A 27,183-nucleotide genomic window follows, 5' to 3' on the forward strand; every position below is an offset into this window, starting at 1 on the left:
TTGATGCAGCTTAAGGTCGCGCCTGAACTTCGCGGGGTGACGTTATCCACGCTTGCCTGCCTGCCGGAAGACCCGCTGCGGATAACGGGGGGGTTCCTAGCAGGGGATTTTTGGGTGCCAGGTTTGTCGTGGGCCTGGGTGCGACTCGTGCGGTACCTTTTACTTGCGTGCAATTTACACGACAGTCAATGTACCTTTTACGTCCCACCCGCCGCTTTAAGCGTTGCAAGCCAAATTGCGCCAGGACCCCGGAACCATTATGACAGTGTGGGCAGCGTATGGACACATTTCCCAAAGTTGCGCCGCGTGCAACAACAGTTGGCATCTTTTGTAGTCACAAAAATAAATCGCCCGCCAACCCGCATTCTACTAAAACCGAACAGCAGCAGAAAAAAAAAGGACAATCTGCAATCGGTCTTGAACAACAAAGTACTGGAATATTGTGAACCGAAAATAAAGAGACATCTTTAGCAGCTCTGATATTTCAACAATACAAAACAAACCACTGGCGACACTCGGCCAGTCACCGGCAACATGTTCGGAATAGATTGGATGAGCCTTGTGCTCCCATTCTCATACATTCTCGTCCTGGGGGGAACTTTTATGACATTTTCCAACGTCTACAGGAAACGGAAAGCGAGTATGTGAACGAAGAGGCGATGCCTTTCTCCTTTTTGCTTATAAAAAGCCATGGTACATTTCTAACAAAGCCCTTTTTTGTTCTCCCACTTTGTAGCACAAAGCGCCAACCTGGCTCCTTGGTTCCCGCCGCACCTGCAACGCAACATCTACCTGTCGCTGCTCCACCTGGAACCTGAGGACGGATCCGAGAAGGCGACCAAGGTGCCCGAGAGCGTCCTGCGCACCGCCCTGCTCCGCCGCGCCGTCGAGGACATCCACCGCATCATCCAGATCCGTACCGCCAAGGCCGCCTGCAGCTCGCTGCTGGCCCGGGGCAGCGTCGGCGATGACCTGTGGCAGCGGTTCAGCCGCGCGGAGAAGGAGATGGAGGAGGAGCTGAGGGATGTCGTCATGGAGGTGAGCACTTGGCTGTTGATTTTTGTTTTTCCCCTATTTTCTTTTTATTTTTTTATTATTATTTTTGAAATGGTACTTGGAAGTTTCAAGACTGACGATTTCATGAAAACAAACAAAAAAAGGCCAACGCACTCGCTCCCAACTGGGGTCAGACAATCTTCCAGTCGGCCAACGAAATCGCCGCCAACACTATGCTGCGCAAGCGCCTCGACGACATCACGGACCAGACCGATGCCGAGAAGGAATGGTGGGCCAAGCGCCAGGGCGCCGCCGGCATCGAGAACCCTCCCGCGTCGTCCCCCACCAACACCACCACCTCCGAGTCCCTCCCCGCCACCTCCAAGGAGACCCCCGGCAGCTCGGAAGACGGCATCCTCGTCGACGACGTCCCCGAGTCCTCCACCCCCGCGCCCCCGGCACCCGCACCCGTTCAGACCCCTTCTGCGCCGCCTAGTGAGCCCGGCACTCCTTCCAGCAAGAAGAAGAAGAAGGGAAAGAAATGAAGCACGGGGTTATGAGGTGTTTTATTTAGTGAGGGGTTGTTTTGAATTTTTTTTTGACCGGAAAAGGACGGAGGCTTCGGGCCTCTGATTTGGTTGGCAAAGTCAAGCGCCCCATTTGTAGATAACGGACTTTTTTTTGGGTTGCTTTCCCTTCATGCGATTCATATTCTTTAGCAAAGCATCTGCAAAAGCGGTGCTTTCCAAGCTTTCGAGACTGGAAGAGGAGCAAACGGAAAGGGGCCTTTGATTACCAAAGGAATATGGGATGTGATAATGCATTGGTGCATGGCGTTTATGGGTTAGTTTTTTTTCTTATCCAACAAAGTCGCATTTCGTATAAAATCAGATTCCCGATTCGGAGGCTTTTTGGTACGGTGTGTTGGTTTATTGATTTGTCTCACTCACTCTGCTCACTTGAGAATGGTTTCGTCTTTCAGTCGACCATGCTTCTTGACCAATCACAGAAGCGAGAATTTCCAGAACGACATGTAAGTATTGTGAGTTGTTTTCAATGGCGATTGGAAAACAATCGCAAGAATAAAGTGCTCAATTACTGGCCAAGGATTAATTCAAAGGATAAACTCAGGTATGTTATCCTGTGTCTAGGTACGCCAAAGGGAATTGCATATTCCAAAAAAAAAAACTAAGCAGAAGAGAATGTGTGTTTTTCAAAAGCTAATTCAAGAGCCAGGTAAACTCCTCGCTTTCACTCCCTGTTACGCATATATATGCCCGCTGTCCAATTCCAAGACTGCAATGAAAAAAAAGAAAATGTATCGGGGTTTCAAACTACAAAATCAAAGGAAAAAAAAAGACAAAACCCGCCAATGCCTGAACCAAACGGATTAGATCCAAAAAAAGGGGACGATGGAACAAAAAGGAAGAAAAGTGATGATAATAATAAAAAAAGAAAGAAAGAAAAAAGCACGAAACCAACTCTAAACCCAAAACCCAAACGCAAGACCAAGCATCATGCCAGCGCCCAACCACCAGACAATCCACCCCGGACAGAGTCACCTGTAGAAGCCAAACTTCCGCCTGAGGGCCTCGTCGTCGTCGTTCTCTGCGCCGGCGTTGCGTCGAGCCTCGTCCATCAACTCCTCCGCGGACCTCGGCAGGATGATGGTCGGGGAGTCGCAGCCGCGCAGGCCGATGAACTTGCCGAGCTTCCTGCGCTTCTCCTCGAGGGGCAGGTCGGACGACCAAGAGACGGGACAAGGGTAGAAGCGCGAGAGGTGGGACGGGGTGCGCTGGTGGTAGAACGAGGCCAGGGACTCGAGCTCGTCGTCCGTAAGCAGCCAGAAGCTGAGCAGCGTCGCGGGGAACGCCGGGTGGATCTGCCCCGTCGTCAGCTGCACCAGCGGCGCCAGCGGGAGCGCCATCTGCTCGAGCTTCTGCGCTAGGGCCGGGTTGCGGGCCGCCCGCCGTTGGCCGAGCGCTGTTGTTGCTGGGCATGGTGGTGCTGCTGGTGATAGTGGTGATGGGGATGGAATGCAGGAGGGGGGTGAGGGTGTTGATGATTGTTGTGATTGTTGTTGTTGGTGTTGCTGGTCGACTACCTGCTCGAGAGGTGACATGGGGGGGATGGTCGACTGGCTGAGTTGTCGTGATGCTTGGCGCGACATTTTGCGCTGTTGGTCGTGCCCGCGGTGGTACATGATTTATTGTTTTCTTTCTTTCTTTCTTTTTTCAGTAGGTGGAAGTTGACAACTCTTGTTTACCCTTTTGTCGTATTTTGTAAATCGATTGATCGCAAAAGGTGAATGTCTTTTCTGTTATTTTTGTGTTGCAGATGTAGTTGTAGCAAACAACATAAATACCTTTGAGGATTCTTGAGGTGAGTCGCAGGCGGCGATGATCGAGGTTGTCAATGGGTTGATTGTGCCTCTTTGGGGAAAGGATATTATTCTTTTTGTCCCTCTCTTTTTTTTGTCTCTTTGTGAGTTTCTTCCTTTGTAACCCGCTTTGATTTCTGTCTCTCTTTGTACCAAGATCAAGATACCATCCGTGGGCAAGTGCTCCAAATTCTGATAATCTCGAGATTGCTTCAAGGTGACCAAGATGGAAGTAATGACACTCCAGAAAGAAGTGATGCTGCCCCCCGAGGAAGGAAAAAAAAAGAGACAAAGGGTTTGGGTTGTGTGTGGGATGCGGAAGGAGGTAGCCTGTGGACGAGGAGAATTCCCAAAGAGGAAAGAGAGAAATGAAGAGAGAGAAGAAAAGAAAAAAATGGTCCGGGTCGACAGCAATAAAGAGAATGAGAAGATAGGTTGTACTTTTTGGAGCTTTTGCATGTGAGGTGAGCAAAGGAGAGTGTGTCGATAGTTTAGAGAGCCGAGTCAAGAAGATTATATGAGACGGAATGAGTAGAGAAGACCAGGACGATAGTAGAGAAAATAACAAGAAAAAAAAGAGGGAAAAAGAGAAAGAGAAAGAAAACAAGAGTAGAAAGAAAGCGAAAGTGTTTGATTCAGATGCGACAGAGAAAGATGGAAGCCGAGTTCGACCGGAAGCGAATGAAGCAACAAACACGTCGAAGATATATCCGGTTATAGGCTTTTGCAAATATTTCCATTCTTTTGTTCCCCTCCGACTATTGAGAATGCCCGTGTATTTTTTTTGTTTGTTTTGTTTGCTGCGGAGTTTGTGTGAGCAGCTTGGTCAAAACCACTCCATAACTCGACGCTGACTGTTTCCGACTTTCTTTGACAAGACAGCTTGGTTCTGAACTTGGACATGTGAGCGATCTGTGTCCTTTTTTTTTCTTTCCCCTTTCTTTGGCTTAATCCCCGGCTTCCACGAACGGACCAGTCGTTCTTTTTTTTCTCTCTCGTCGTAGTGACTAGCACTGGAACTAGATAGAATTAGACGCCATTGGAGTCGTTTGCGGGTTAGCACCTCCTTTGACGTCTTCTATTTCGTTTGTTTGTCTTTTTTGGTCCTTTGACCGAACCTGCACTAAGATGAGACACTAAACAACAGATTCCAGCCCCAACAACAAAAAAAGACTAGGCGAGAGACACGCCACACTAAAAGAAAAAAGAAGAGAGTAGGTAAATCCGGATTGCTGTTTGGGTGGGTTTTATTTCCAGTTTAGCAGTGTTGGTTACCCTTTGTCGTTGATGGTCATTCACTTCCCCACAAAGCAACCTCGAGATTAATAACTCGAAGCAGACAAACCTAGGAACAAACACAGCTTCGACCCCGTGAGATGGTGATTTACAAGTAAGCTATCTCCCAAAAAGGAAAAAAAGGCCTCATACATGCAAAATCGTTTCCTCAAAGCCACTTGAGCTTTGCAATGTGATCTTCCTTTTTCTTGGTCGACTGGACAAAGCCCATCGCTCGCAGCTCGGCAAGACCACGATAGAAGAGCACCAATGCGTTGCGCTCCTTGTGCTTGCACTCGTCGTCATCAGCATCATCCTCCTCCCCTACGATGAGCGCGGAGAAGGCGGTCCAGAGGTCGGCCATGTTGATCAGAGGTCCGGCCTCCTGGTACAGGTGGTAGAGGATGGAGGCGGCGGGGAGGGTCGGGCCAAGGCCACCGTTGGCAGGACAGCACGAGCATGCGAGGTAGTCGTGGGGCCTGGCCAGAGCCCTCTCGGTGGTGACGCCTGGTGTGGGCACAAAGACGGCGCCGTGGGGGGTGTCCGAGTCGTAGAGCCAGGCCTCGTGCAAAAAGAGTTCGTCAGCGGCTTGGCACGAGAGGGCAGCCACGAGGTGATCTGTCAGCCGGTCCATCACGTCGCTGTATTCTTTGTCATCTTCTGTCAACGCCGCCGTGTCGCGGCTCAGCTGCACCTTTTGGGCCACCACTGTCGTTCTTAGTATTCTTCCCTGCGTGCTGTACTTGCTCCGCAGCGTCGTGTCATTGTCATCGGCGCGTGCCTGTAATCTTCGAATAGTATCCAGGCTTTGTGTGAGTAGGGTAGCAGATGATTCGCTACCGACAGTCTCTTTGTCACTGGGTTGGGCTCCATCAGAGACCTCATCCTTGACGAGACTAAGGAGCTTTTCCAGAGCAGCTATCAACTCCTCTGGGGACATGGCCCTGATGGTATCAATGACGCCGACCTGTCTCGCTGCTAGGTCTAGACCGTTGGCCAAAGCAGACACATACAAAGAAGTGAATTCGGTAGTAGTCAGGCCCCCATCCACGATGAGTTGCAAAGACCGAGACAGCTTCCTCACCCAGACCCTCCGTTTGATCATATGTTCTTGAATCTGGCTTCGAAGGTAGTCATCGTCCTCTAACAGCGAGCGTGCATGAGCAAGCCGAGAGCCACCCTCATCTACCGCGTCTTCAACCTCGTCACGAAATGAGCCCAAGTTGCGAACTGCCTCTACATGCTCAGGCCTGACCAGATTCTCCTGTCCATCGGCCAGGAGAACGCTCAAAGGGTTTGCGTAGAAGTGACACATGTAGGCAAACTAGCGTAAAGGATGTCAGACTCTCCCAGTTAGCGAAAAACTGTCACAAGCCCACCACCACACAGAACCCAACAAAGCCTGACGCAAAGGACCAGTAGAAAAAGAAAAGAAAAAAAGAAAAGAGTTCATCTCACCTTCACAGAATTGACAAACATCTGCACGCTCGCAACATGCTCAACCTGCCTCTCGAGCAGCGCAGCCAGGAACGCCGGACCCAGCACCACGCCCGCGTCCGCCTGCTCTAGGCATGCCCTGACGACCTGGTCGAGGATGGTAGACGTCCGTACCACGTCGAACTGGGCGCCGCGGAGCTGGCGGTGTGTCGACCGTAGTAGGCGGGCCTGGAGCAGCTCGACCGACGTGCCGACGCCAAACAGCAGCACGAAGCGGATGCGGTCGCGCCACGAGCTCATGAGCGCGATCAGGTCCGACAGCAAGCCGCTGTCGAACCCTTCGCTGTCCTCAAACGCCACGCACACCCGCCTGCTGTACCTGCCACCGCTGGGAGTGGACGAGCTGTCCTCCTGCTGCTGATTTTGGGTTGATTTCAAAAACACGTGCAGCGCCTCGAGGTCATAGTCGAGGTACTTCCTCCGCGACGAAGCCGTAACAAGCTCCAGGTCATCATCCCCAGCCTCACCCTCCCCAGGTCTGCACGCACACACGCCCCTGATGATCTTCTTGAGCACGGCCTTGAGATTGGCCGCCTCGCCCGAGCCGACGCGGACGAAGCCCGCCCCGCCCCCATCGGCGCGGAGCCGCTCGTCCAGCTGCGAGAACAGCAGATCTTGCGACGAGACGTTTGGCCCCGTCACTATGAAGGCGGCTGGAATCCCGTCGTCGTCACTGCTCCTGCTGGTGGTGCCAGCACCGCTGTGCTGGTCGACAAAGCCACAGACCTGCTCCAGCGTCGACGCGTTCGCCTCGCGCAGCACCCGCTGCACGGCGCCGTCGACGCGTGCCCAGCTGGCCTCGAAGAGCGCAGCGCGGGCAGCCACGCACTCGGCGGGTTCTGCGCCGCCGAGGAGCGGCACGAACAGAGAAGCTGAAGCGTTGGCATCGCCGTTGAGTGGTGCTGCTGCGGTGGCAGCGCCGTCATGTTTCAGTGTGCCTGACGCCGCCAGAGACCCGACTTTTCGTCGTTTGGTTGGCCGTGGTGTGCTGCTTGCTGCTGCGGCTTCCTCCAGGGGTGTGAAAATGTATGCCGTCTTTTTTTATTATTTTTGAGGGTTGGATGGATCCCGTTGCGCGCGTCAGCACATGAGGTTTGTTGGAGTATATATAATAGACCGGATTTCTTGCTTGAGAAAAACAATGCTTCCAGACTTTTATACATCGCTTAGCGCGTCAAGTTGATGAATTTCCTACGTACCTGATGCTCTTCCTCGTCCAAAACACTGGCCATTTTATGATTTGAACAAAGATTACAGATGTTTTCTGCGACAGTCGGTAAATTGACGTAGGACCGGAGTCTGATAGACAAGGCGTAATCTCGAAAGTAGTCTCTCAATATACTCTGGACCTTTTTTTTTCTCTGAATATTTCAGCGAGATGCTTTCTTTCTCGGTTGATGTTTTGATTGAATGCGCTCAAGTCACTGTACTGATTAACCAAAAAAGTACACGAGCACGGGCCACTAACTGACAACTGCCCTTCTCTGCTTCAAGGGGGTCATTTACAGCCCTTGATACAGCAAAAGCAATACTCTTTCACAATTAAACACGCTGTCTTGTTCATTCTCATTGTAGTCCTTTCCAGAGAGTCATCAAATTAAAAATATGAAAAAAAAGTCCCTCACAAAAAAAAAAAAAAAAACAGTAATGTGTGATATATCTCAAAAAAAGCCAAACTGCTCCAACAAAGTACCTGTATAATCTCATAGGCCACGAGCTTTTGTTTTTTGTTTAGGTAACAAAAAAGCGAAAAAAAAAGAGGACGGAAAAGATGTTCTAGCCAAACAACCTCAGCTTGCTTCCTTGAAAAGGAGACCATACAGCCCTCCCATCCCAGATGCTCGCCTTGATTTCCTACCCTCCCAAAAAAGACAAATCTTATTTTCCCCTCCCATAATCCGCCATGTCATTCATTTGAGAGGAAGAAAGAAAAAAAAAAAAAACGAAAAAAAAAGTGCAGTAAAAAAACACAAAGTCAGTTGATCGATCCCTAGGAGACTTGATGGGCCCTCGGTCACCTCGTTCATTTTGTGTTGTAGAAATTCTGTCCAGTATGCCTTTCCTTATAGACCTCATTCCATCCTAGACTCTCCCTCCATGCGAGTCCCGTAACATGCCAATCAACTGGTTGCGCTGTAGGTTTTTCATTGCTAGGCGTACGAGGTCCCTCAATCAACCCCCAAAGTTTCCCCTGATTCCCACGAGCAAACTTGTATCATCCGTATCCCGAAATGCCCATCAAGGAAACAGAAAGATGTCTCCCACAAGAATGAGCTGGTCCCCAATCACAGCCCACCGAGAGATGGAGTGAAATAACAACGCCAGTAAGAAGATAGATATAAAAAAAAAAGAGAGAGAAACATCGACAAGCCAATTGTGAAAAAGGCCGCAAGCCGGTCAAGGACCAGGGCAAACCATGAGTCTCTCTTTTTGTTGTGCTCTTTCAACAGAACCCCCACAACAGACACGCCCACAAAAAGTCCTTAACTCCCTTTTTCTCCAATGGCCATAAACAGATGAACGAGGGTTCTAAGCGGGCATGAAGATGATAAATAATAAAAAAGAGTGTGCTTTGGTCAAGACACGCAAATATCATTTGTTTTTACAGACCCCGTTAAAAGTGAAACAGCTGACGTTGGTTCAAAAAATAAGAGAAGGAGAAAGACATGAAAACATCTGTGATGACAAATTATTATGCTTCTTTTTTGGTATTCCATTTTTCATTCTTGTTCATCACACTCAAGCAGCTGCCTCGACGGCCTCCGTAGGCTTGGTATCCTCCTGTATATATTGTTAGCATTAGGCACGAGAAACAAAAAAAGACGGTGCCGCAAATCAACTAACCTCTTTTGCCTCGCTGTCATTCTCTGCTTTCTCAGATGGCTCTTCGCTCTTGCTTGCTGGCTCATCGGCATTGACCGGCGTGGCCTCCTTTGCATCACCGTTCTCCTTGACCCCATTTGCGCTTGCTGGCTCGGACTTGGTCTCGCTCTTGTCGCTCTTGTCACTCTTGTCCGCCTTGGATTCGCTGGTAGCGGCAGCGGACTTCTTGGAGGCTCCATTGACCCCATTGGCCGAGCCTCCATCGCCGGCCAGCAGCTTGTTCCACTTGTCGAGGAGCGATTGCGATCTTGGCTTGAACTTGAACTCCTCCTCCTTGGGGATGTTCTCAAGCTTGAGGATGGCCTTGAGAACCTTGTTGATCTTGGTCGCCCGGATGATGCTGACCTCGAGGTCTGGGAAGCCCTCGAGCTTGGTGATAAATTCCGACATGGTCTTCATCTCAGCCTCCTTGGGCTCTTGGTCGCGCGTCAGGAGTCCCTTTTGGAGCTTGTGACGGAGGAATAAGACCTCCTTCTGTTTATGCCCATAGCTTGTTAGTACTGCTCCCGAATTGCGGCTTAATCGCAAAATAGACAAAAAGGTCGCTACGAACCTCTTTCCGTTGGTGCTTCTCCTCAGGGGAGAGCTCCGGCTCTTTTGGTACCACTGGCTCCGCCTTCTCGACCTTCTTCTCCGCCGCTGGTTTCTTAGCCTTGGCCGCCTTAGGCTTCGCCTCTGATGCGGGCTTGGCAGACTTGGGTGTGGAGGCGCCGTTAGCCGGCTTAGGGGTAGAGCTGGTGGTGAGCTTTATCTTGGGCTTCTTGACCGACTCTGCCCTCTGAGGAGTCTGAAATGATCGAATGTCAGCTCAAGCCGCAATAAATCAGTAACTTGCCAGAGGAAAACTTACGGCAGCTTCCTCCTCAGCCTTGCGCTTCTTGGAGGTCTTCTTCTCCTGAGCGGGAGGTTCGTCATCATCACCAGCATCGGCCATCTCAACATCGTCGTCTGTGCTCTCCCTGGCAGCAGATGTCTTCTTTGCCGCCTTCTTGGAAGATGCAGCCTTTGCCTCTGCCTTGGCCGCCGCAGCCGCCTCGGCAGCCCTCAGCTCCTTCTCTTCCTCCAACAGATGCTCCTGATGCTTAATGAGAAGATCCTTGAAGTAGTCGAGGTCGTTGTTTTCGGCCGCGAGCTCGTGAGCAGCCTGGAGATCCTTGCGCATCTTGGGGGTTACCAAGTCGGCAACGGTGGAGGTGTCGAGATCTTCGAGGTCTGTGTTGGGGATCCAGGAGCTGCGGACAAGCCATGGCAAACATTAGCGACTAGTCACTACCTGGCATGCCGGACCGTAGTGTAGAATCATTATCAATAGGCCAGAGCAGATCAAGACTCACAATTCGTTGGTAGCCAGATACATGACCGGGAACGTCCTGTTGTGCATCTGCTTGCCGCCATCCGCATAGTCATCCCGATATGTTCCGTCGGCCTTCATGGCCGTCACGGGACGCGTCCTGAGCAGAGTCTGGGGCAGCATGTCCTCCGAGCAGACGATGCCGGGCCACTTGGGGTAGCCCTTGAGCTTGATGAAGAAGTAGTCGCCCGGCTTGGCGTCCGTGTGCGTTATCCGGGCCCTAGAACCCTTCTTGTTGAGCTTCCTCTTGGCGTCTCCGGGCGTCGCGTTCGACTTCCTACGCGACTTGCTGTTGCCACTCTTGTCGGCCGCAGGTGTTGCCGGCGTGACCTTGTCCGCGACCTCGGCGACGGCGTCGGCAACCGCGCCTGGTGCCTTTGCGATCTTGTCGGCCGCGTCAGCGACGACCTCTGTGACCTTCTCCGCGACCGTGGTGGTGGCGGCATCATCCTCGCCCGACTTGTCTTCTGCGCCCGCCGCGTCGCCCGACTCTTTGGCATCCTCAGCCGCGTCCTTCATCTCGACGTCTCCCTTTTCTTGTTCGGTCTTATCGCTCGACTCGTTATCTGTTTGTCGCACGACGCGGTTTTTGTTAGTTTGAAACCAATCCTCTTTCATCGGCGGCAAAATGCGCTCCTGCTACCAACAACCCATTGGAGCCAAGGTAAAGCTTGGATTCGAGGGGGGCAGGAGCAATTGGGTGGCAAAAAAGAAGATAAACAACGGAATCTGTACTTGCCTTGGGTGGACTTCTTGTCGGCATCATCGGCAGGAGTCGCGTCGGTCTTGTCGTCGCTCGCGCCAGCGGCATCAGCCTTTCCATCGGCTGTCGCAACCGGGCTTGCCGGCGACTTGGAACCGGCTTCCTTCGCGTCATCCGACTTTTGCGCGGCCGGCGCAGTTTGCGCAGCAGTAGCGGCGTCCGACATTGTGTTTTGTCTGGCTGGGCTTTCGTATTTTTTTTCTTCTCTCTATCTTTTTCTTTTATGGTGCAACGGTGGTCATGCACCACGCGTGGGCAAGAAAGAGGTTTTTGTGATTTTTTTATTGGTTGTTGTTCTAACCGTGGTGCAGCAGCTGTTGATAGATGTTGCTGTAATGTGGAAAAGTCTAGCCTCAGCTTGGGCAAGGTACCTTTGACTAAGGTGGTGGTGAGGTAAGGGAGCTGGGGGTTGGTGGAATTGGAATTGGGAATTTGGGACGTGTCTTGGTAAAGCTCGGCGGGTGGGCGAGTCGAGGATTGCGCTAGCTCGGACGCATCGAAAATTGAATCGCAATAGAAAGTGGGTGAATTTGATGCAACGACAAGAGCTGGCTGGCTGGAGCTTTGCTGGACCCAAGCAATAGAAAGGGTGGGCGGGCTATTTTTTTGGAGTGTGATGACGGGAATGGAGAAAAACGAGGGAGATTTGGGGTGTGTGTCAAAGTGGGTGGACGCGTAGTTTCGCGTTGAATGCGCCCGCTTTTGCTCGCCTCTTATCGTTTTTGCTCGCTCGCCTCAGTCGCAACGACCCATCGAAAAATCCAATAAGCAAAGATGTCAGATGCAATTCAGCCGTTCAGTTTTGAAAGAAGAAGTTGTCTTGGTTTCAGTGAATACGTTGCCAATGACCGATCGACCGTTGGGTTGATGCAATCTGCAAAGAATGGGAGGTAGGAAAAGAGACAAAAAAAAAAAAAGTTCAAGTTGTTATTCTCTCTTGGTTGGTTTGACGCCAGTCCAAAAAGCCTGCGCCGCGCTGCCCAATTGTTCTTGTCTCGACAATCTGACTGGCTTGGACAAGGTAATGCGACAGAAACGTCACGTGTGCCGAGAATGATCCATCCGAGGGGGTTTGTTTGTACGTACTGTACTGTAACTTGTACTTGGCCCCGACCAACTTCAGTCATCTCTTTTGCTGATGGGAGAAGTCAAAGCTCGAGGGCGTCTGGCTGACTGACCATCTCACCGCTTACCGTAATGGAGTCCTTGATCACTTCGTCACTTGGTCTTTATGTCTGTATCTCTAGACTATCCATATCAAACACTAGAACTAGACCTAGAATCCTCTCACTTCAACAGCCCTGTCTTGTTCGCCTTGTCTCCAACGTCTTTAAACGCCATGACATTGTCAACCAGTCCTCGCGCCATCCGTCTTGTATCACATCACTAGGAACTGAGTTCCTTCTGGTGGGTCACCTCCAGCCACTCGTGACCTTTCTCATTCCCATATCCACAATGACCACATCCCCCCGTCGATCGCATGGATGACAGAACAAGCTCCCTGATTCGATCACATTCTTTTCTTTTTCAATCCTCGCCGTGAAACACCAGCAATCATACTCAAAACAATAGCTTCGTATAAGTCCATCTCTAAACTCGCCAAAAAATGTGACTCTAGCCTAGACATAGTCAGTAGACAGACAAAGTAGAACAAATCACCAAGTTTCGAAAAAAAACAAGGTTGGATTATACATTCAATCTCTTCACTCTTCATCCTCGTCGTCCTCCTCATCGTCGTCAACCTCCATAGCTTCCCCAACCGTAACCGAAAATCCTGGCTCCTGATCGACTCCCACGTAACTGTCGCTCATCAGGAACAACTTCAAGTCGTGCTTCCCGGGCTCCGGCACCGTGAACTCGAGCTTGACGTTCAAGCTCCTTCCAATAGTTACCCTCTTGATAGCCAGCAGCGTCTTGGAAGCCTCGGACCCAACAACCAGCCACCAATTCTCCGCCTTGCGCACGGGGAAGAATGGCGCGTGTACCGTAGTGTCCACTGGCTTGTCCTTCTCGTCGTCTTCGTCCTCGTCCACCTCCCGCTCAATCTTGATGTTGAGGAAAGAAGGTTCACCCGCGTGCAGGTTGTCTTCGTCTTCGACCTCGAACTCCATCGAGATGTCTGGGTACTTGCTGTTGGTAAAGTTGGCCGCCTGCGCGAGCTGCTGTTGCGACAGATTCATGCGCTTGACAAGTGTCTCGTACTGAGGGTTCTCCTCTGGGTTCATGGCTTCCATGAAATCAAAGACGTCCTTGATACTGTAGGTAAGACTTGATGTTAGTATGGTGCTCATAAAACGGTTACCAGGGGTTACATCTCTAAATAAAAAAAAACTAAAGTTACTTACCCAAACTCATTGGCAACCTTGACCACCTCAGGCGAGAAGTGAGGAATCTGCTTGAGCGGGCTGTCGCGATCCCACATGGCCTGGACGACCATCTGAGACATCTCCATGGCATTCATGGCATTGAGGTGGCCCTCGGACGACAAAATGTCAACCGTGGCACTCAGTAGGCTAAGTACCTTGGACAAGATGACCTCCTGGTCCTTGGCGAGGTCAATGGGCAGCTGCATTCGGGAGAAGTGCGCCTGTAGCAGCACAAACGCCTTGAAGTGCGGCGAGTCGTACACCGGCTCCGTCATCTTGACGGGCACGCGGTCATAGATGCGTCGTAGCAGGCTCTCTTCGTGCCTGCGGATTTGGATCGATTCGAACTCGGCCGCCGACGTGATAATCTCCAGGATGCCCTTGAGCTTGGTGCGTGCCTTGAGCGAGAGGAGGAACGTCTGCATGGTGATATAAGAAATGTTGTAGTAGGCGGCGATCATGGCAGCGTTCTGCGGCGTGACCGATCCATCTTCCTCGTCGTATTCAATGATCTTTGACTCTGACAGCTCAGTCAGCGTCTCCTCGACCATTTCCGTCAGGTACTTGCTCAAGCCATCGTTAGAAGGATCGGCTAGACCGTAGTAGCTTGGGTTGGCCAGCAGCCGCCGGTAGAAGTAGGTGAATGTTGTCCAGTTCAGGGCGTCATCTCCAGACTCGACCATCTTGATGCTGATTTCGGTCACAAAAGCATCGTGGAGATATGCGTGATTTTGAGACTGCTCCGTGAGCTGAGACTCGACTGGAAGTGCCTCGTTAAGGAACTTCTTGTAGTAATCGCGCTTGACCGCCGGCAACATCAACACACCGCGACCACGACCCTCCTTGCCAGGCCGAAGAGCCTTGCCAAACATCTGAAGTATTTCGCTGACAGGATAGTCAATGTATCTGTGCTCCCTGCCCTCGTAGTACTGCGTGCCCATCACGATAACCAAGTGCGCAGTGCTGTCCAGCTCCCAGCAGACATCACGAGATGCAATCAGCACCTGGATGGCTCCCTTGTCGTAAAGATGTTTCACGATACGCCTGTCCGTCATGCTAAGTGCTTCGTGGTAGTAACCGATACCGTGTGAGAGCGATTCGCGGAGGGCATCCTCTTGAATCTTTTCAAGAAGTGGCTTGATTTGATCCACATCGACGTGAAGGAAGCGATCCTCATCTTCATCGGCGAGACATGCCGTGAGGAGGTCACGGGCAGTGGCCCTGGTCTGCTTCCTGTTGGGGACAAAAACAAGAGCAGGCTTATCCGGCGACATTTGGGTAATGGCAAGGTATGTTGGCTTTGCCATGGCGAGCATGAGTGACGGGAAATGAGGGATGGTGAAGGACTGGATGTGCAGCTCAAGGGGAACTGGCCTAACATGGGGACTGAAGTTGTATATATCGTGCTTCTTGCAGTCTATCCATTCGCCAATGTCTCGTGCGTTCGCCAAAGGTACGCTCAGGCCGACGATCCTCATCGGCTGTTCGGTAACAGAGCGAATGTACTGCATGCGTGATACAATGATCTCGTAGACGAAGCCGACTTGACCGGCACCCAGCATGTGCAGCTCGTCAGCGATAAAGAGCTCGACAGTCTGAATGTTCTTGCGTCTCTTCCACTGCCGCGAGAGAAGATCCCATTGCGCCGGGGTTGCCAGGACCAAATCGCCCTTTTCGAGAAGTCGCAAATCTGTTGCAGTTTCTCCAGTGAGCTTGACAATATCTTTGCCGCCCCTCAGACCAGACAGACGCTTCTCCCAGTCTTGGAATCGGGCATCCACAAGCTCCTGGAACGGTGCAATGTAGACAGCTCGGCCGGCTTCAGGCTTTGACCACAGCCGCATAAGCGAGAATTCGGCGGCCACAGTCTTGCCACTGCCAGTAGGTGCACCTAGGAGAACATTCTGATCGGTCGTGTAGAGAGAGTTGAAGGTCTGCGCCTGAATCTTGTTGAAGTGGCTCCAGTGAGGGTAAAGAGCCTGGTATTCCTTAGTCTTGAGGGCAGCAACAGGCAGTGGTTGAAGGTCGAGGAGTTCCGTGTGAGGGGGAAACTTCTCGGGGAGAATGAGTTTCTGGAAAGAGACTGCAATACGCGTTTCTGAGTGCATCCACCGGTCCGAGACCACTGAGATAAAGTAGTTTGGAGGCATTGGCTCCGTGATCGGTACGGTGAACTCCACAACGTGCTCATTGCTCTCCGATTGGGCGAGGTCCTTGCGTAGTATGAACTGTTCATGGTAGAGAACATCTTCGCCGTCGCAGTCTTCGACGAGAATCCAGAAGCTCTCCGAGATACCGTGCAGCTCATCATCCCATTCAAAGTTGGGGGTAATTCTCAACTCGACGCGCAACATTGACCTAGTAATGGGCTGGATGTGTTCTTGAATCTCCACCCTGGGGAACTTGGCAACAAGCGAGCATACAGTCTTTCCAGCCTTGGGCATGCCCAGGAGCTCACCCATGCGTGGGGGGTCCAGATCGAAGTAGCTGGTCCAGGGGACTTCAATACCCTCGGCCTTCTTGATAATCTCGCGCGGGCAGGCCGGGAATTGTCGCAGTGGTGACATGGTGGGCCACATGCGCTTCTCGGCCATCTTGCATAGGTCAAGCGCAGTCTTCGCGACTGATGCCCAGCCCTTTTTGAGAGTGATCTCAAAAATAGCCCTCAGAATACGGCCGGCAGATTGTGTGACATAAACCATGTCCGCCATCAGGGCAAGTCCATCCAGTCTTAACCTGGAAATGTAGGCTTGCAGTAGAACATTGATTTTGGCGTGTGGCTCTTCGATGCTCTCCTTAACGGGGATGGGAACTTTCATCAACAGTTTAGCGAGTTCCAGCTTCTCTTCTTGGCGCACGGGAATGTATTTGAACTCGGCGCTCAGAGCAAATACCCTGAACAGCTCAATGGTTGTAATGTTCGGTTGGATGAGGGTGTTGTACGTGTCCATTGACCCGTGAGTAATGTAGTAGTGCGAAGCAATACGTCCAAGTTCTGTGGCCTGGAGCTTTCCTGTTTTCTCGTCGTATTTTATAAGGCTGCCCTTTCTCAATACTGTTGCAGCTGAGTGAATCAAGTCGACGCGCTTTTGTTCCAGTGCCTCATCGTCCTCGTAATCGGCGCCAACTTGATAAAGTCCAGGTGAGCGCAACATCCGGACGAAAAGATATGTGTATCCGAGCCATTCCACTCCTTCGTCGCGCGACCTCACGTTTCCAAGCACAATTTCAGCGTTGAGATTATCGACAAGCTTGCTCATTAGTTGCGACTCAATGGGGAGTTGTTGGTTGAGCAAAGACAGGTAGTAAGTCATCTCGTTCTGTGTCGTGATGATGATACCTTCACCGTAGGTGTCGAACTGGGGCCTTCCGGCACGACCAAGCATTTGCAAGACATCTTGAGGGCTCAGTTCAACCCAGCTACCCTTCTCTGGCGAGTACACCTGGGTCCCCTTGATGATGACTGTGTGTGCCGGGAGGTTGACACCCCAGGCGAGAGTCGCAGTGCACACCAAGACTTGGATTGCTCCGTCCGCGAACAGATCCTCCACGTCCGTCCTGTCAGCCCTGCTCATTCCAGCATGGTGAATACCGAATCCATAGGGCAAGAGGTCCTTCAGGTCAGCATCGTTGGCCTGGTTGGCCGCCTCCTGGAGGATCTCACGACTGCCGGCATCATGCTTCAGGATGTCGTTGATGGTCTCCATATCCAGTGCCTTGTCCCGAATGTACTTGGCTGTTTTGGCTGTCTCCTTGCGCGAGTGTACAAAAATGAGCATCTGGTTTCGGTTTTTGCCGACATGCTCAATAACTTTGGAGTAGGTGATGTCGTTCATCGTCTTGATCTGCTTGATGGGCTTCTTCTCCGTCACACCAATAAACTCTTGCCGGAGCGGACAAGGACGGAAAGAGCCATCAAAGTGGAAGAGACCCTTGTTCTGGTCGATGCGCAGGAAGCTGGCCACGTCCTTGAAGTTGGGCAGAGTGGCGGAAAGACCAACAATACGGACTGGCTCTCCCGTCTGTTCAGTCTTCCTGATGGTTCTGCTCACAATACTTTCAAGGACTGGACCACGGTCGTCGTGGAGCAGGTGAATCTCATCGATGATGATCAAGCGAACCAGGTTGGTGTATGATAAATCTGTGGCCTTGCGGGTGATGACATCCCATTTCTCAGGGGTCGTTACGATGATTTGTGTCTCGGAGATCTGCTGCTTTGTGAGTTGTCGGTCTCCTGTGAGCTCAGACACCTTGATACCATAAGGCTCCAGGCGCTTCCCAAAGTTACCGACTTGCTCCTGTACCAAGGCCTTCAAAGGAGCAATATAAACGATCTTGAACGCATCCAGGTCAACCTCTCCTGTCTCGGGATCCCGGTTCTTGCCAATCTCGCGGAGGATTGTAAGCATAGCAACGTTGGTCTTGCCACTACCCGTCGGGGCACAGATAAGCATGTTGCCATCATCACCAAAGGCCGTGGGATAACATTGAGACTGAATCTTGTTGAGAGATTTTGTGGTGCCAAAGGGAACCCTAGCCCATTCAGGCATCTCGGTGATCGGTACGCTTACGTCGCTAGGGTCGCTGCGCTTCTTGGGTGGTGGGACATGGATTTCCTCGTAGCCCTTGAAGGTCCGCTTTGTGGAACCCTCTGGTAGCGTCACCTTGGGGTTTGTCATTAGATGGTTGCCCTGGTCGAATATCAAATTCTCCAAGTTGATCAGCTTCTTGGGCTGAAGACCACCGACAAGCTGGCCCTCCTGACGTTCAGGCTTGTCGGGCTTGGCATCTAATGAACCCGTCGAATCAATGTCCATCTTGATCTCGACCTTCTTTTTAGGCTCATCGCCGGCCTTGCCGTGGAGCTCGTCCAAGATCCAGCGCAAGCCTTCCGAGACCATCTCACGCTGAATCGATGTGCGCTCTTCGCTAGTCTCAGCCCTGGCCAGCTTTGTCAACCAAACCACCTTCTCACGGTTGGCGATCAGCTTCTCTACAACCTCATGATGCTCATAGTCGAAGAGCTCCATCAGGTCGTTTTCAATCTCTCCCAGCTGCTTCTCTTCACCCTCAGGTTCGTCAGGCTCTCCGGACAATATCCTTAATGCAGCATGCGTCTTGTCGTGCTGGATGTGGGCATCAGGGTACAGCCTGCCGATCTGGCGCTGCAACCAATAGGCATCGATCTCGCGCGCCGGGACGAAATTTGCAGCTTTGTCCTGATCGTCGGCCTTTTTACCCTGAGGCATGGAGTCAATAATCATAGCCTCACCGTCCACGAGGTCGGCTCCGCCCTCAGCTGCATCCGCGTCTTCTGCGGCCCCAGGTTCTGGCTCGTCCTCATCCTCATCCATCTCATCATCTGATGATGCGTCGCGGACCTCGTTGACGATTTCGTCATCGTCATCGTCCTCGAAATCCACAGCAACACCTTGGCGGTCGTCAATCTCTTCATCGGCGCCAGCCCCATCCATGTCCTCGTCGTCGTCCTGCGCATCGTAGTCTGTGATCTTCTTTCCCAAGTTGACAAGCTCGTTGAACTCTTTTGGTGACATGCTAACCCCCAAAATGTCGTCCGTCTCCTTCTTCTTGTCAAAGTCCTTGAGGTCGGGATCCTTCAAGTACTCCAGCACCGCGTCGGCCGCGCTCCGTACGACCTCGTGCGGCACGTCGCCCAGGCTCTTGGAAACGATGGACAGGATGAGCTCAAAGGTTTGCCGGGTGGCTGGCGTGCGAGGCCGGTACCGCAGACCATCGACCATCAGGTCCGCGCCCGAAAGGATGCTGCCGCCCGTCTCGGTCTTCCGCTTCGAACGTTGATTAGCAAGGACGTCGCCGCCCTCTTGTATGCTGCCGCGCACGACGTCGGGCATGCGAGCGGCCTTTTTGGCCTTGGGCGCGTCGTCGCGGGCCATGCGCGAGCCCATGTCCCGGATGGACAGGCGGCCGGCCAGAGACTCGGGGTCACCAGTGGCTTCATCTGCGCGGCGGGTGACGAATCGACGGTCCGCCTGGAGGACCAGGTTGGACATGGCCGAGTACTTGTACTGCGACACATCGCGATGGTGGTTGTCCGTCATTTTGGCGGTGGGTGTGGTGGAACTCTCGGGAGGGTATCGAGTGGTTTCGGTAAGGATGCGGCGGCGAAAGGATTATCGCAGCTCTCGCGGGTTTGTTGTTCCCTCAAGAGGTAGCCAGCAAGTGGCGAGGCCAGCCGCTAGGCCCACGCATGAACCGTTGAAGAGGTAAAAAAATGTAACGGTCGATGCGTGAGACAGGCCTATAATATCCCCGCTGTAATTAAAAGAGGATATTCCGCTATTGATGGTGATAGCGGGCAGAGTTGGGATCGTGTTGTTGGTTTGCGCGGCGAAGGTATTGTTGGCGAACGTCTTTGAAGCTCGAACTTTTTACTTTTCTCTGAGCGCGTCGGCGGCGTGACTACAGACCGGCTACAAAATGTGGGGCTCTCCTCTCTCAAATGCTACTTACTGGGTAAAAGTTGGTAAATATCCGTTAGGTACCTACCTACCTGAGCGATCATCTAAATTCATCACCATAGCTAGATTGTTTCCCTTTTAAATAAAAATACATAATTATCAGATAAAATTGCACAAAAACATAGCCAAAGCTTGCATATTTATCTCCGTCTTTTTGAGATTTATAGAAAAGCTCGTCCTGAATGTGCGGGGCGAGTTGCGCATGGGAAAGGCAAGCGACATTTCTCAGTTCAGCCACCGCTCATCAACTCACTGTCTCTTTCCATTCGTCATTAAACATACCCACTCCATCATTCGTCCAACTTCACTGTCTTGATAAAAAAAACATGGAGGCGGCCCAGGAGGCCCTGGCACCCTTCATAAAATCACGAGATGAAGCCGCACACATTCGCAAGGTACTAGGGGCGCATCTCAACGCCAGTCTCGACGGTGCAGCCAGCGAGCGGGTTCCACTGGCGCTTGTTGACCTGCCCGCCGCTGTCAAAATACCCCCTGAAAGCCGTGGTCTCCAGAGGGAATACCTGGAAGCACTCAACGCCAACGTCAAGGCGCGGCAGGAGTTGGAGGCTCTCAAAGCTCGACATGATAGCAAGTCCACAATTGCCCCAGCCCCTGCCCCCGACGGGGTGGCGGTCGGCTTTCTTGCAGACCATCTCGTCGCTCTTGAACTACAGAGGAAACGGCAACGTCTGGAAGCCGTCACCAAACGCCTTGCTCAATTGGATCAGATGCCGGCTGCATCGTCCGAGTTTCTGAACCCCGAGGTTATATTCGAGGGTTCACCGGCCCTCCCAGACGTTCCCAGCGAGGCCGTGACCAACTTTGTTCTAGACAAGACTCTCTCCAAGTCGAGCCTTGACGAGCTTCTAGACCGATTGCAGAAATCAGTCCTGCGCGCCAAGCTTCTCCTCAAAAAGGAGGAACAGCTACTTGATGTTGTCAAGAAAAGAAGGACGGCCAAATCGTCGGGTGATACCCCGATAACCGACAACGCAAAACTGGCTGCATTGACTCTTACGCGAAACGAGTTGATTGCGTGGATAGAAGCAGAACTTGGCCACACTTCCGGGACTGAAGGTGATATTCCCGTGCAGCCGCAGAATTCTGCACAACAGGTTGCCGAGAACAGACGGCGTGTGGAGGAGCAAGTTTCTGTTATCAAAGAAAAATATCGCGAATACGTCACGGCGCGCAAGTCATTGTTGAAGGCCGCTTCATCGACCCGTCAACCAGTGATGGAACCGCCCAAACCTGGCACCGCAAATACTAATTCAACGATGAAACTTGGCCCGCCTAGACCGGCTGCAGCGACAAGTCTACTTACGCCGTACCTCGAAAATCTTCTAGCAGTGTCTCACGAGCAAAAGGGGCTTATATTACAGAAATCTCATTTAAACACAATCTTGGCCAAGCAAACAAAGGAGACCTGCCAGATCCTCGACCACTTGGCCGAGGAGAGTCAACTTCTGCCCAAGTACCCCATGACAGGCCAAGCTCGCCGCCAACAGGGTCTGATGGGCGACGGGGCTCTTTCTGGGTTCGAAAAACCCAACGTCTCCAGTCGTGCCAAGACCTGGGTCTTTGCGGCAGAGGCGGCCAAACTGGCGACGCTCGAGACGGTCGTAGAAAAGACGGAAGAGGGAGAAATCGCACTGGGTGCCTCAATGCAACACTTGGACGAGGTGGATCGACTTTTGGGACGCCAGCAAGCTGCTGATGGGGATGAGGAGGCAGGTGGTGATTCGGACCTCTGGCTTCAGCAGGGGAAAACGAGCCCACGACAAGCTAGGACGAGAGACCACCAACAGGTGGATCTATGGTCAATGCTGGATGGCGACCTCGGTCTTATTGGGGACGAGGCTGCTGGTTGATGTTCAATCATCACGTGGGATCAAATGGAACAAAAAGGGGAACAACAAGCGAAATTTATTTCTTGTGCCATACCGTCAAACGCCACACGCCAGGTGCCAGGGTAAAAGATTAGTTGGCTCAAAATATCATGCATAAACGACCAAGCTTATTGTTTCCTTCCAGACATTATGACTGATATCCTCAAGCACAAATCTAGTATGGAGAGGTGCTCATCGGAACCATCCACCAAACGTTTGTCGACTTCTGAGAAAACCATGACGATCTCGTTCTTTTGGATGTTTGGGATTCCCTCGTCGTACACAATAGCTTGGTAGAGCTGGATAATATCATAGTTTGAAGGTCAGACATGTGAACTAAACGGTCATGGGAAATGAGGGGTTCTTCTTACCTGACCAACAACCTGCGTGGCGCTCCAGCCATCCGCAACCATATCCTCAACAACCTTGGAGACAGCTTGGTAGGTCAAAGCGGCGCCCCTTGGGCGAATGGCCTCAACTAGCGCATCAATGGTCTTGCCGGGAATGACGCCAGCAATATCCTCAATGATCCTCACGGTCACTGGCCTCGAGTCGACGTCCATCTTGTCTTCTTGTCCTGCAGGGGCAGCACCCACAGCACCAACCAGCCTGGCCGCACTTTGCAGGAAAGTGATTGCTTTTCTCAAATCACCCTCACTGCATTTTATCAACGCATCAACAGCCCCCTGCTCCAAAGCAACCCCTTCCTTGGCGGCAATGTCCTCCAGCCTACTCCTAGCATTCTCCTGGTCCAGGCTCTTGAAGCGAAATTTGCTGCACCTGGACGCCAAGGGGTCGATGATGCGAGTGACATAGTTGCAGATCAGACAGAACCGCGTGATCTTGCTGTACGTCTCCATAGTCCTACGCAGGGCGCTCTGCGCATCCTGGGTCATGGAGTCGGCCTCGTCGAGGATGATGATCTTGAAGGGCGGGCATGGGTACTTTGATTTGTAGCCGGGAGGAGGGTTTGTGAGCTGCATGCGGGCAAAGTCTTTGACCTTTTCTCGCACGATGGAAATGCCACGTTCGTCCGAGGCGTTGAGCTCCAGCACGCGGGACTTCATGAGTTCTGGGCCGAAGAGCTCCTTGGCCAGCGCGAGGACGGTCGAGGTCTTACCCGTGCCGGGAGGGCCGTAGAAGAGCATGTGTGGAAGCTATTTACCGAGCCACAAGGGTCAGTGTACTTTGAATTTTTTTTTTTTTCGGAATTGCTCGTAAGGGTTATTTACGGACGTTGGATGCTTGTAGGGTGCGCTGAAGCACCGTTACGGTGTGATCTTGGGCGGTGACATCTTTCAGTGTTTTGGGACGGCTGCATAGAGGATCGTATATGGTTAGATTGATAGATACACTTAAAGTTTTCAGCGATTGCGATCCTATCTTACTATTTTTCGACCCATGGTTGTGTCCTTGTGTTCTCTGGATTCTGCTTTTCTTGCTTTGCTGTGGTTGCACCATTTGCGGCTGCCTGTTTTCGCGCCTTGATATCGAAAAAGCTTGCCATCGTGGCTACTTGTAGGGGAATTTTCCGTCCGAAAGTCAGTTCACCGTACAATAATCTCTCAGAGCGCAGTAGCAGATCTTATATGATCGAATGTCCCCCGTGCAAGGACAAAACTCATCGGTTTTGAGGTATGGATTTCTGTGATGGAATACTCAAATTCAAGCTTCCAAGCACTTAACGCGCTTCAGACGCGTCGAGTAGATCGGACATTTGAAAAACTGGCCCGTGCCCCAATTTCGACGAGGGGTCTGGATCCACTGTGGGGTAGTTATCACCGGGCCGGGGTGGGTTAATACCGTCACCTATCTAGATGCTGCCCCGCCTTACCGTATCCTTCAGCGCAAGCCTTACTGCTTCCATCTTTGTCTTGAATGCCTTCTCAAGAATTGAATACCTGAACAAGCCGTCGAGTCCACTGAGCACAGATCGAGTTAGTGGATTGGAACCAATAAATCACTCAGACGGTCAAAATCAGCTGCTGCCTTGAACTGGGAGCTCTGTGCGTCGCAAGAGAACCCCCCCCATTCATGACCGTGCGCGCTTGCTTCCACCCATTTGTTCTCCAACTTTCATCGCACAAAGAAGGTGTTGTTGGGTTGGGGGAGTGAGGAAAGAAGCTCAAGGCAAACTCTGTTGCATCAAATACCTTACCTGATTTGTCTTTGCTTCCATTGTATGCAAAGACGTCTTTAAAGAAACTCTCAAGCTGCAGGTTACCTTAGCTAGGTACCTGCCTACCTACCTTACCTTAACTTACCTACAGTACATACACCCACAGCCAGCCACGTCATATTGCTGCCGTCCAGTGCACAAACACTTTCTTTCACTCTTTCACTTGATTGATTCCCTCTAGGACCTGCATTCAACCCCACCCCAACCCGACCCTGATTTTCCATCTCCAGGAGCACCCGACTCCGATTGCGACTGGTCGTGTTTCTCATCTATCTCCCACGCGACGTCTCTGCGCATCAACCCAGTCTATCGTAGCATCTATTCGATCAAACCCATCTTCACCCGCCTGCTTCAAGAGTACGGGTATTTCCCACCAAATACGGAGTCGGCCTGATTTTGCTTGCTTGGCAATTCAGTGCCACAGAACTCCAACAACCCAGCCAAGATGGCCGACCAAAGCATCATTCGCATCACAAAGGTACAACCAGCGACTTTGATTTGATACCTGTCGCTCCAGCCAACAAATATGGCTGGCTAACTCAGAATTCATTAATCTAGGAACTGAGCGAGATCCAAAAGAACTCGGATCTCTGTGAGTAAACCGTCTAGTTTGCTCATCCCAACCTGTAGTCCACCGCCTCCCGTTCGAGAAACTGATCCCGTGACACGCAGCCCTCGCTGTTGCATGCCGTGATGTTGACGTACGGAACGTCAAGGCACTTATTATTGGTCCTCACGAGACACCGTACGAGTTTGGATTTTTCGAGGTCAGTCTCTACCAACAGTCGTTAACACCTAAAAGCTTCTCGCTAACCCGTTTTACCAGTTCATGTTCCGGTTTCCCAAGGGTAGGTGTCTAGGCGGGCCTTGTGTTTTCGGGTTTGATTGTTTACTCAATCTCAATGTCTTGTTACACAGACTATCCTAGAAAGTCTCCTTCAGTGACCGCCGTCACCACGAACAGCGGCCGAACTCGATTCAACCCAAACATATATGCCGGCGGCAAGGTCTGCCTGTAAGTACAGGACTAAACGCTACTTTAGAATACCATCCAGTACTAACAAACAAACAAACCGCTTGCAGTTCCATCCTTGGGTTTGTCAACTATAAATTATATCACGAATCCAGCCAACATGTAATTTACTAACTAATCCGCAGCACATGGCGTGGTGAGCGCGGCGAGGAATGGTCGGCTGCGCAAGGCCTTGAATCGATCCTCATCTCGATCCAGAGTTTGATGTCATCAAACCCTTATGAGAATGAACCGGGTTTCGAGGATGCCAATGAGGCTTCCGATAAGAAGAACCAGGCGCGTTACATTCAAAAGGTAAGGTTTCCCCAATCCGGGCCGGGTGACAGTACCTGTTTCCAACCTGATGAAACCTCTAGATTCGACACGAGACACTTCGAATTAGTGTTATCCAGAGGATGGAGGAGTACCTTGGGATCCAGGCCGACGGAACTCTACAACCACCGCCACAGGTCGAGCCAGAAGACTATGATCTTATTGACTCGGACACTGTCGAAGACGTACCGTTTGAACCGTTTAAGGACCTTTGCAAACGTCGATTCCTATGGTACTACGACTCGTATCTCCAAAGCATCCAAAAGGCAAAGGCGGAGAACAAGGATGGTCAGGCTTTTACCAGAATGCCATTCGAAGGCCATAACAACAGCATGGAGGGCAAGTTCAACTACTCAGATCTGGAACGCAGATTACAAAACATCAAGACGGCTCTCGAGACGGAGGTTAGCGGCTGGGCAGATGAGGGCTTGACACCAAAAGCTAAGGACTCGACAGTGGCCGTGATGCTAGGACGGCAGTACGAGCAAGTGGTCGAGTACTTTAAGCGCAACGATATTATGCACAACCTGGAGTTGGAGAACAAAAGTCCCTTTGTCTGGGTGCTGACGTACTTTGGTCGGCCGATGACGAACCTGGATGGAGGTCTTTTCCGCGTCACATTCAGGATCAGTCCACGATACCCCGATGAGCAGCCTCGTGTCAAGTGCGAAACGCGCCTTTTCCACCACAGGATTGCGATGGACGGAACAATCTGCTATACTGTGCCTATGGCCCGTAGGGAGGACATCAAGTCGCACATTGAAGCCGTCATTGATGCCTTGGAGGAAGAGGAGCCAGCTTACGACCCTAGGACATTGGTCAACCCAGAAGCACACAAGTTGTATTGGGGGACAGCGGATGACCGAAAGATGTACAACCGACGACTTCGCAGAACGGTTCAGCAATCAATGGAGTAAGTGGATTTCCCTGGTTGGTGCGACTGACTGCTTATTAGTACGTGCACGACTGACCTTTTTTTTTTTTTTTTTAGGGAATTTTGATTTTTACCGTGGACACAGATATCACCAAATGTAGTGTTTTGTTTTTGTTTTCATTTTCATGAGATTCTTTTCGGATCAACATACCCAACTTTGTGTTCATAGTATCTCGGACATGGATCAGTGATTGCAGGCGTTCGTGGCACAAGGAGCAGGTGTTATCAGGTTTATCGGTCATACCAAGCAGCCGCAGGGAGCTGTGTTTTTCATTGTAGCCTTGTTGCAGCCGTGCTTTCTTGCGCCGAAAAAAGGACGTATTCGGAGTTTGCAGCACAGAGCCTCCGTCCCAGCTGTGGTTTCAAGCATACCCTCGCGCACTTACAACTTTGACAATTTGACCCAGAGAATTGCGGGCAGAGTTTTGAGGGAGGGCTATTTAAAGGACTTGACAGCGATGTTATTGTCAGGGCGGGTTTGCACGACCTAATAATAATAATTGTTAGTTACGGTAGCACTGAAAAGAACAGGAGCGTTCGGGACATGTTGCGTGACGATAGGAGTATACAGGTTGCTCAATATACATAGTAACGAGGCACCTAGTCTTGGTTCAGCTCGTGTGTTCTCTGCCCCGATATGATAATATTCTTTTTGTTTATTTTCTGTTGGGCGATCTGTACTTGAAATCTAGACCATCTTGGATATCCAGTTGCGCAATACGACTAGCTATCCATCCTAAAAGGCTATCTATCTTAAAAGCCTCTAGGGTGCCACTAACACTTTAAAAGCTTGACTTACATTACGGTGGTAAAGACAACATTACC

General features: G+C 51.4%; 8 protein-coding genes across 8 annotated transcripts; 3 read left to right on the plus strand and 5 right to left on the minus strand.

Moving 5' to 3' along the window:
* Positions 1–195: 195 nt before the first annotated feature.
* Positions 196–1,945, plus strand: PgNI_04922 (uncharacterized protein). The gene is made up of 3 exons (XM_031124963.1): positions 196–640; positions 737–1,038; positions 1,161–1,945. The coding sequence occupies exons 1-3, from the start codon at positions 535–537 to the stop codon at positions 1,539–1,541; spliced, it is 789 nt and encodes a 262-aa protein (XP_030984747.1). The 5' UTR covers positions 196–534; the 3' UTR covers positions 1,542–1,945.
* Positions 1,946–2,554: 609 nt separating this feature from the next.
* Positions 2,555–3,199, minus strand: PgNI_04923 (uncharacterized protein; the record flags this gene model as incomplete). Its single annotated transcript, XM_031124964.1, has 1 exon — positions 2,555–3,199. The coding sequence occupies one exon, from the start codon at positions 3,197–3,199 to the stop codon at positions 2,555–2,557; it is 645 nt and encodes a 214-aa protein (XP_030985115.1).
* A 1,621-nt stretch (positions 3,200–4,820) lies between these two features.
* Positions 4,821–7,380, minus strand: PgNI_04924 (uncharacterized protein; the record flags this gene model as incomplete). The annotated part of the gene is made up of 3 exons (XM_031124965.1): positions 4,821–5,975; positions 6,110–7,183; positions 7,348–7,380. 3 exons carry the CDS (start codon positions 7,378–7,380, stop codon positions 4,821–4,823), a joined length of 2,262 nt encoding a protein of 753 aa, XP_030984741.1.
* A 1,507-nt stretch (positions 7,381–8,887) lies between these two features.
* Positions 8,888–11,311, minus strand: PgNI_04925 (uncharacterized protein; the record flags this gene model as incomplete). The annotated part of the gene is made up of 6 exons (XM_031124966.1): positions 8,888–8,929; positions 8,993–9,505; positions 9,585–9,818; positions 9,882–10,263; positions 10,366–10,948; positions 11,107–11,311. 6 exons carry the CDS (start codon positions 11,309–11,311, stop codon positions 8,888–8,890), a joined length of 1,959 nt encoding a protein of 652 aa, XP_030985027.1.
* A 1,110-nt stretch (positions 11,312–12,421) lies between these two features.
* PgNI_04926 (uncharacterized protein) lies at positions 12,422–19,591 on the minus strand (the record flags this gene model as incomplete). Its single annotated transcript, XM_031124967.1, has 2 exons — positions 12,422–13,401; positions 13,491–19,591. 2 exons carry the CDS (start codon positions 19,589–19,591, stop codon positions 12,849–12,851), a joined length of 6,654 nt encoding a protein of 2,217 aa, XP_030984743.1. The 3' UTR covers positions 12,422–12,848.
* A 686-nt stretch (positions 19,592–20,277) lies between these two features.
* PgNI_04927 (uncharacterized protein) lies at positions 20,278–23,570 on the minus strand. Its single transcript, XM_031124968.1, has 4 exons — positions 23,289–23,570; positions 23,137–23,215; positions 22,272–23,057; positions 20,278–22,199 (listed from the first exon to the last, which is right to left on the minus strand). Exons 1-4 carry the CDS (start codon positions 23,405–23,407, stop codon positions 22,029–22,031), a joined length of 1,155 nt encoding a protein of 384 aa, XP_030984744.1. The 5' UTR covers positions 23,408–23,570; the 3' UTR covers positions 20,278–22,028.
* On the plus strand, positions 20,338–21,882 carry PgNI_04928 (uncharacterized protein; the record flags this gene model as incomplete). The annotated part of the gene is made up of 1 exon (XM_031124969.1): positions 20,338–21,882. One exon carries the CDS (start codon positions 20,338–20,340, stop codon positions 21,880–21,882), a length of 1,545 nt encoding a protein of 514 aa, XP_030984749.1.
* A 39-nt stretch (positions 23,571–23,609) lies between the features above and the next one.
* On the plus strand, positions 23,610–26,341 carry PgNI_04929 (uncharacterized protein; the record flags this gene model as incomplete). The annotated part of the gene is made up of 8 exons (XM_031124970.1): positions 23,610–24,557; positions 24,638–24,671; positions 24,752–24,846; positions 24,906–24,927; positions 24,998–25,094; positions 25,163–25,174; positions 25,238–25,406; positions 25,469–26,341. Exons 1-8 carry the CDS (start codon positions 24,525–24,527, stop codon positions 26,339–26,341), a joined length of 1,335 nt encoding a protein of 444 aa, XP_030985039.1. The 5' UTR covers positions 23,610–24,524.
* Between the last annotated feature and the right edge of the window lie 842 nt (positions 26,342–27,183).

This window comes from Pyricularia grisea (assembly GCF_004355905.1).
Source record: "Pyricularia grisea strain NI907 chromosome Unknown Pyricularia_grisea_NI907_Scaffold_2, whole genome shotgun sequence".
Lineage (NCBI taxonomy): Eukaryota > Fungi > Ascomycota > Sordariomycetes > Magnaporthales > Pyriculariaceae > Pyricularia > Pyricularia grisea.

What these genes read in the sequence shown, in the direction of transcription:
- PgNI_04922 (XM_031124963.1), top strand. Translation starts at nt 535, where the DNA reads ATGTTCGGAATAGATTGGATGAGCCTTGTGCTCCCATTCTCATACATT. An exon ending in CTACAGGAAACGGAAAGCGA is followed by an intron (nt 641 to 736) that starts GTATGTGAACGA and finishes CCCACTTTGTAG; the next exon opens with CACAAAGCGCCAACCTGGCT. An exon ending in TGAGGGATGTCGTCATGGAG is followed by an intron (nt 1,039 to 1,160) that starts GTGAGCACTTGG and finishes AAACAAAAAAAG; the next exon opens with GCCAACGCACTCGCTCCCAA.
- PgNI_04927 (XM_031124968.1), bottom strand. Translation starts at nt 23,407, where the DNA reads ATGGCAAGCTTTTTCGATATCAAGGCGCGAAAACAGGCAGCCGCAAAT. An exon ending in GCACCCTACAAGCATCCAAC is followed by an intron (nt 23,058 to 23,136) that starts GTCCGTAAATAA and finishes CTCGGTAAATAG; the next exon opens with CTTCCACACATGCTCTTCTA. An exon ending in CCACGCAGGTTGTTGGTCAG is followed by an intron (nt 22,200 to 22,271) that starts GTAAGAAGAACC and finishes GATATTATCCAG; the next exon opens with CTCTACCAAGCTATTGTGTA.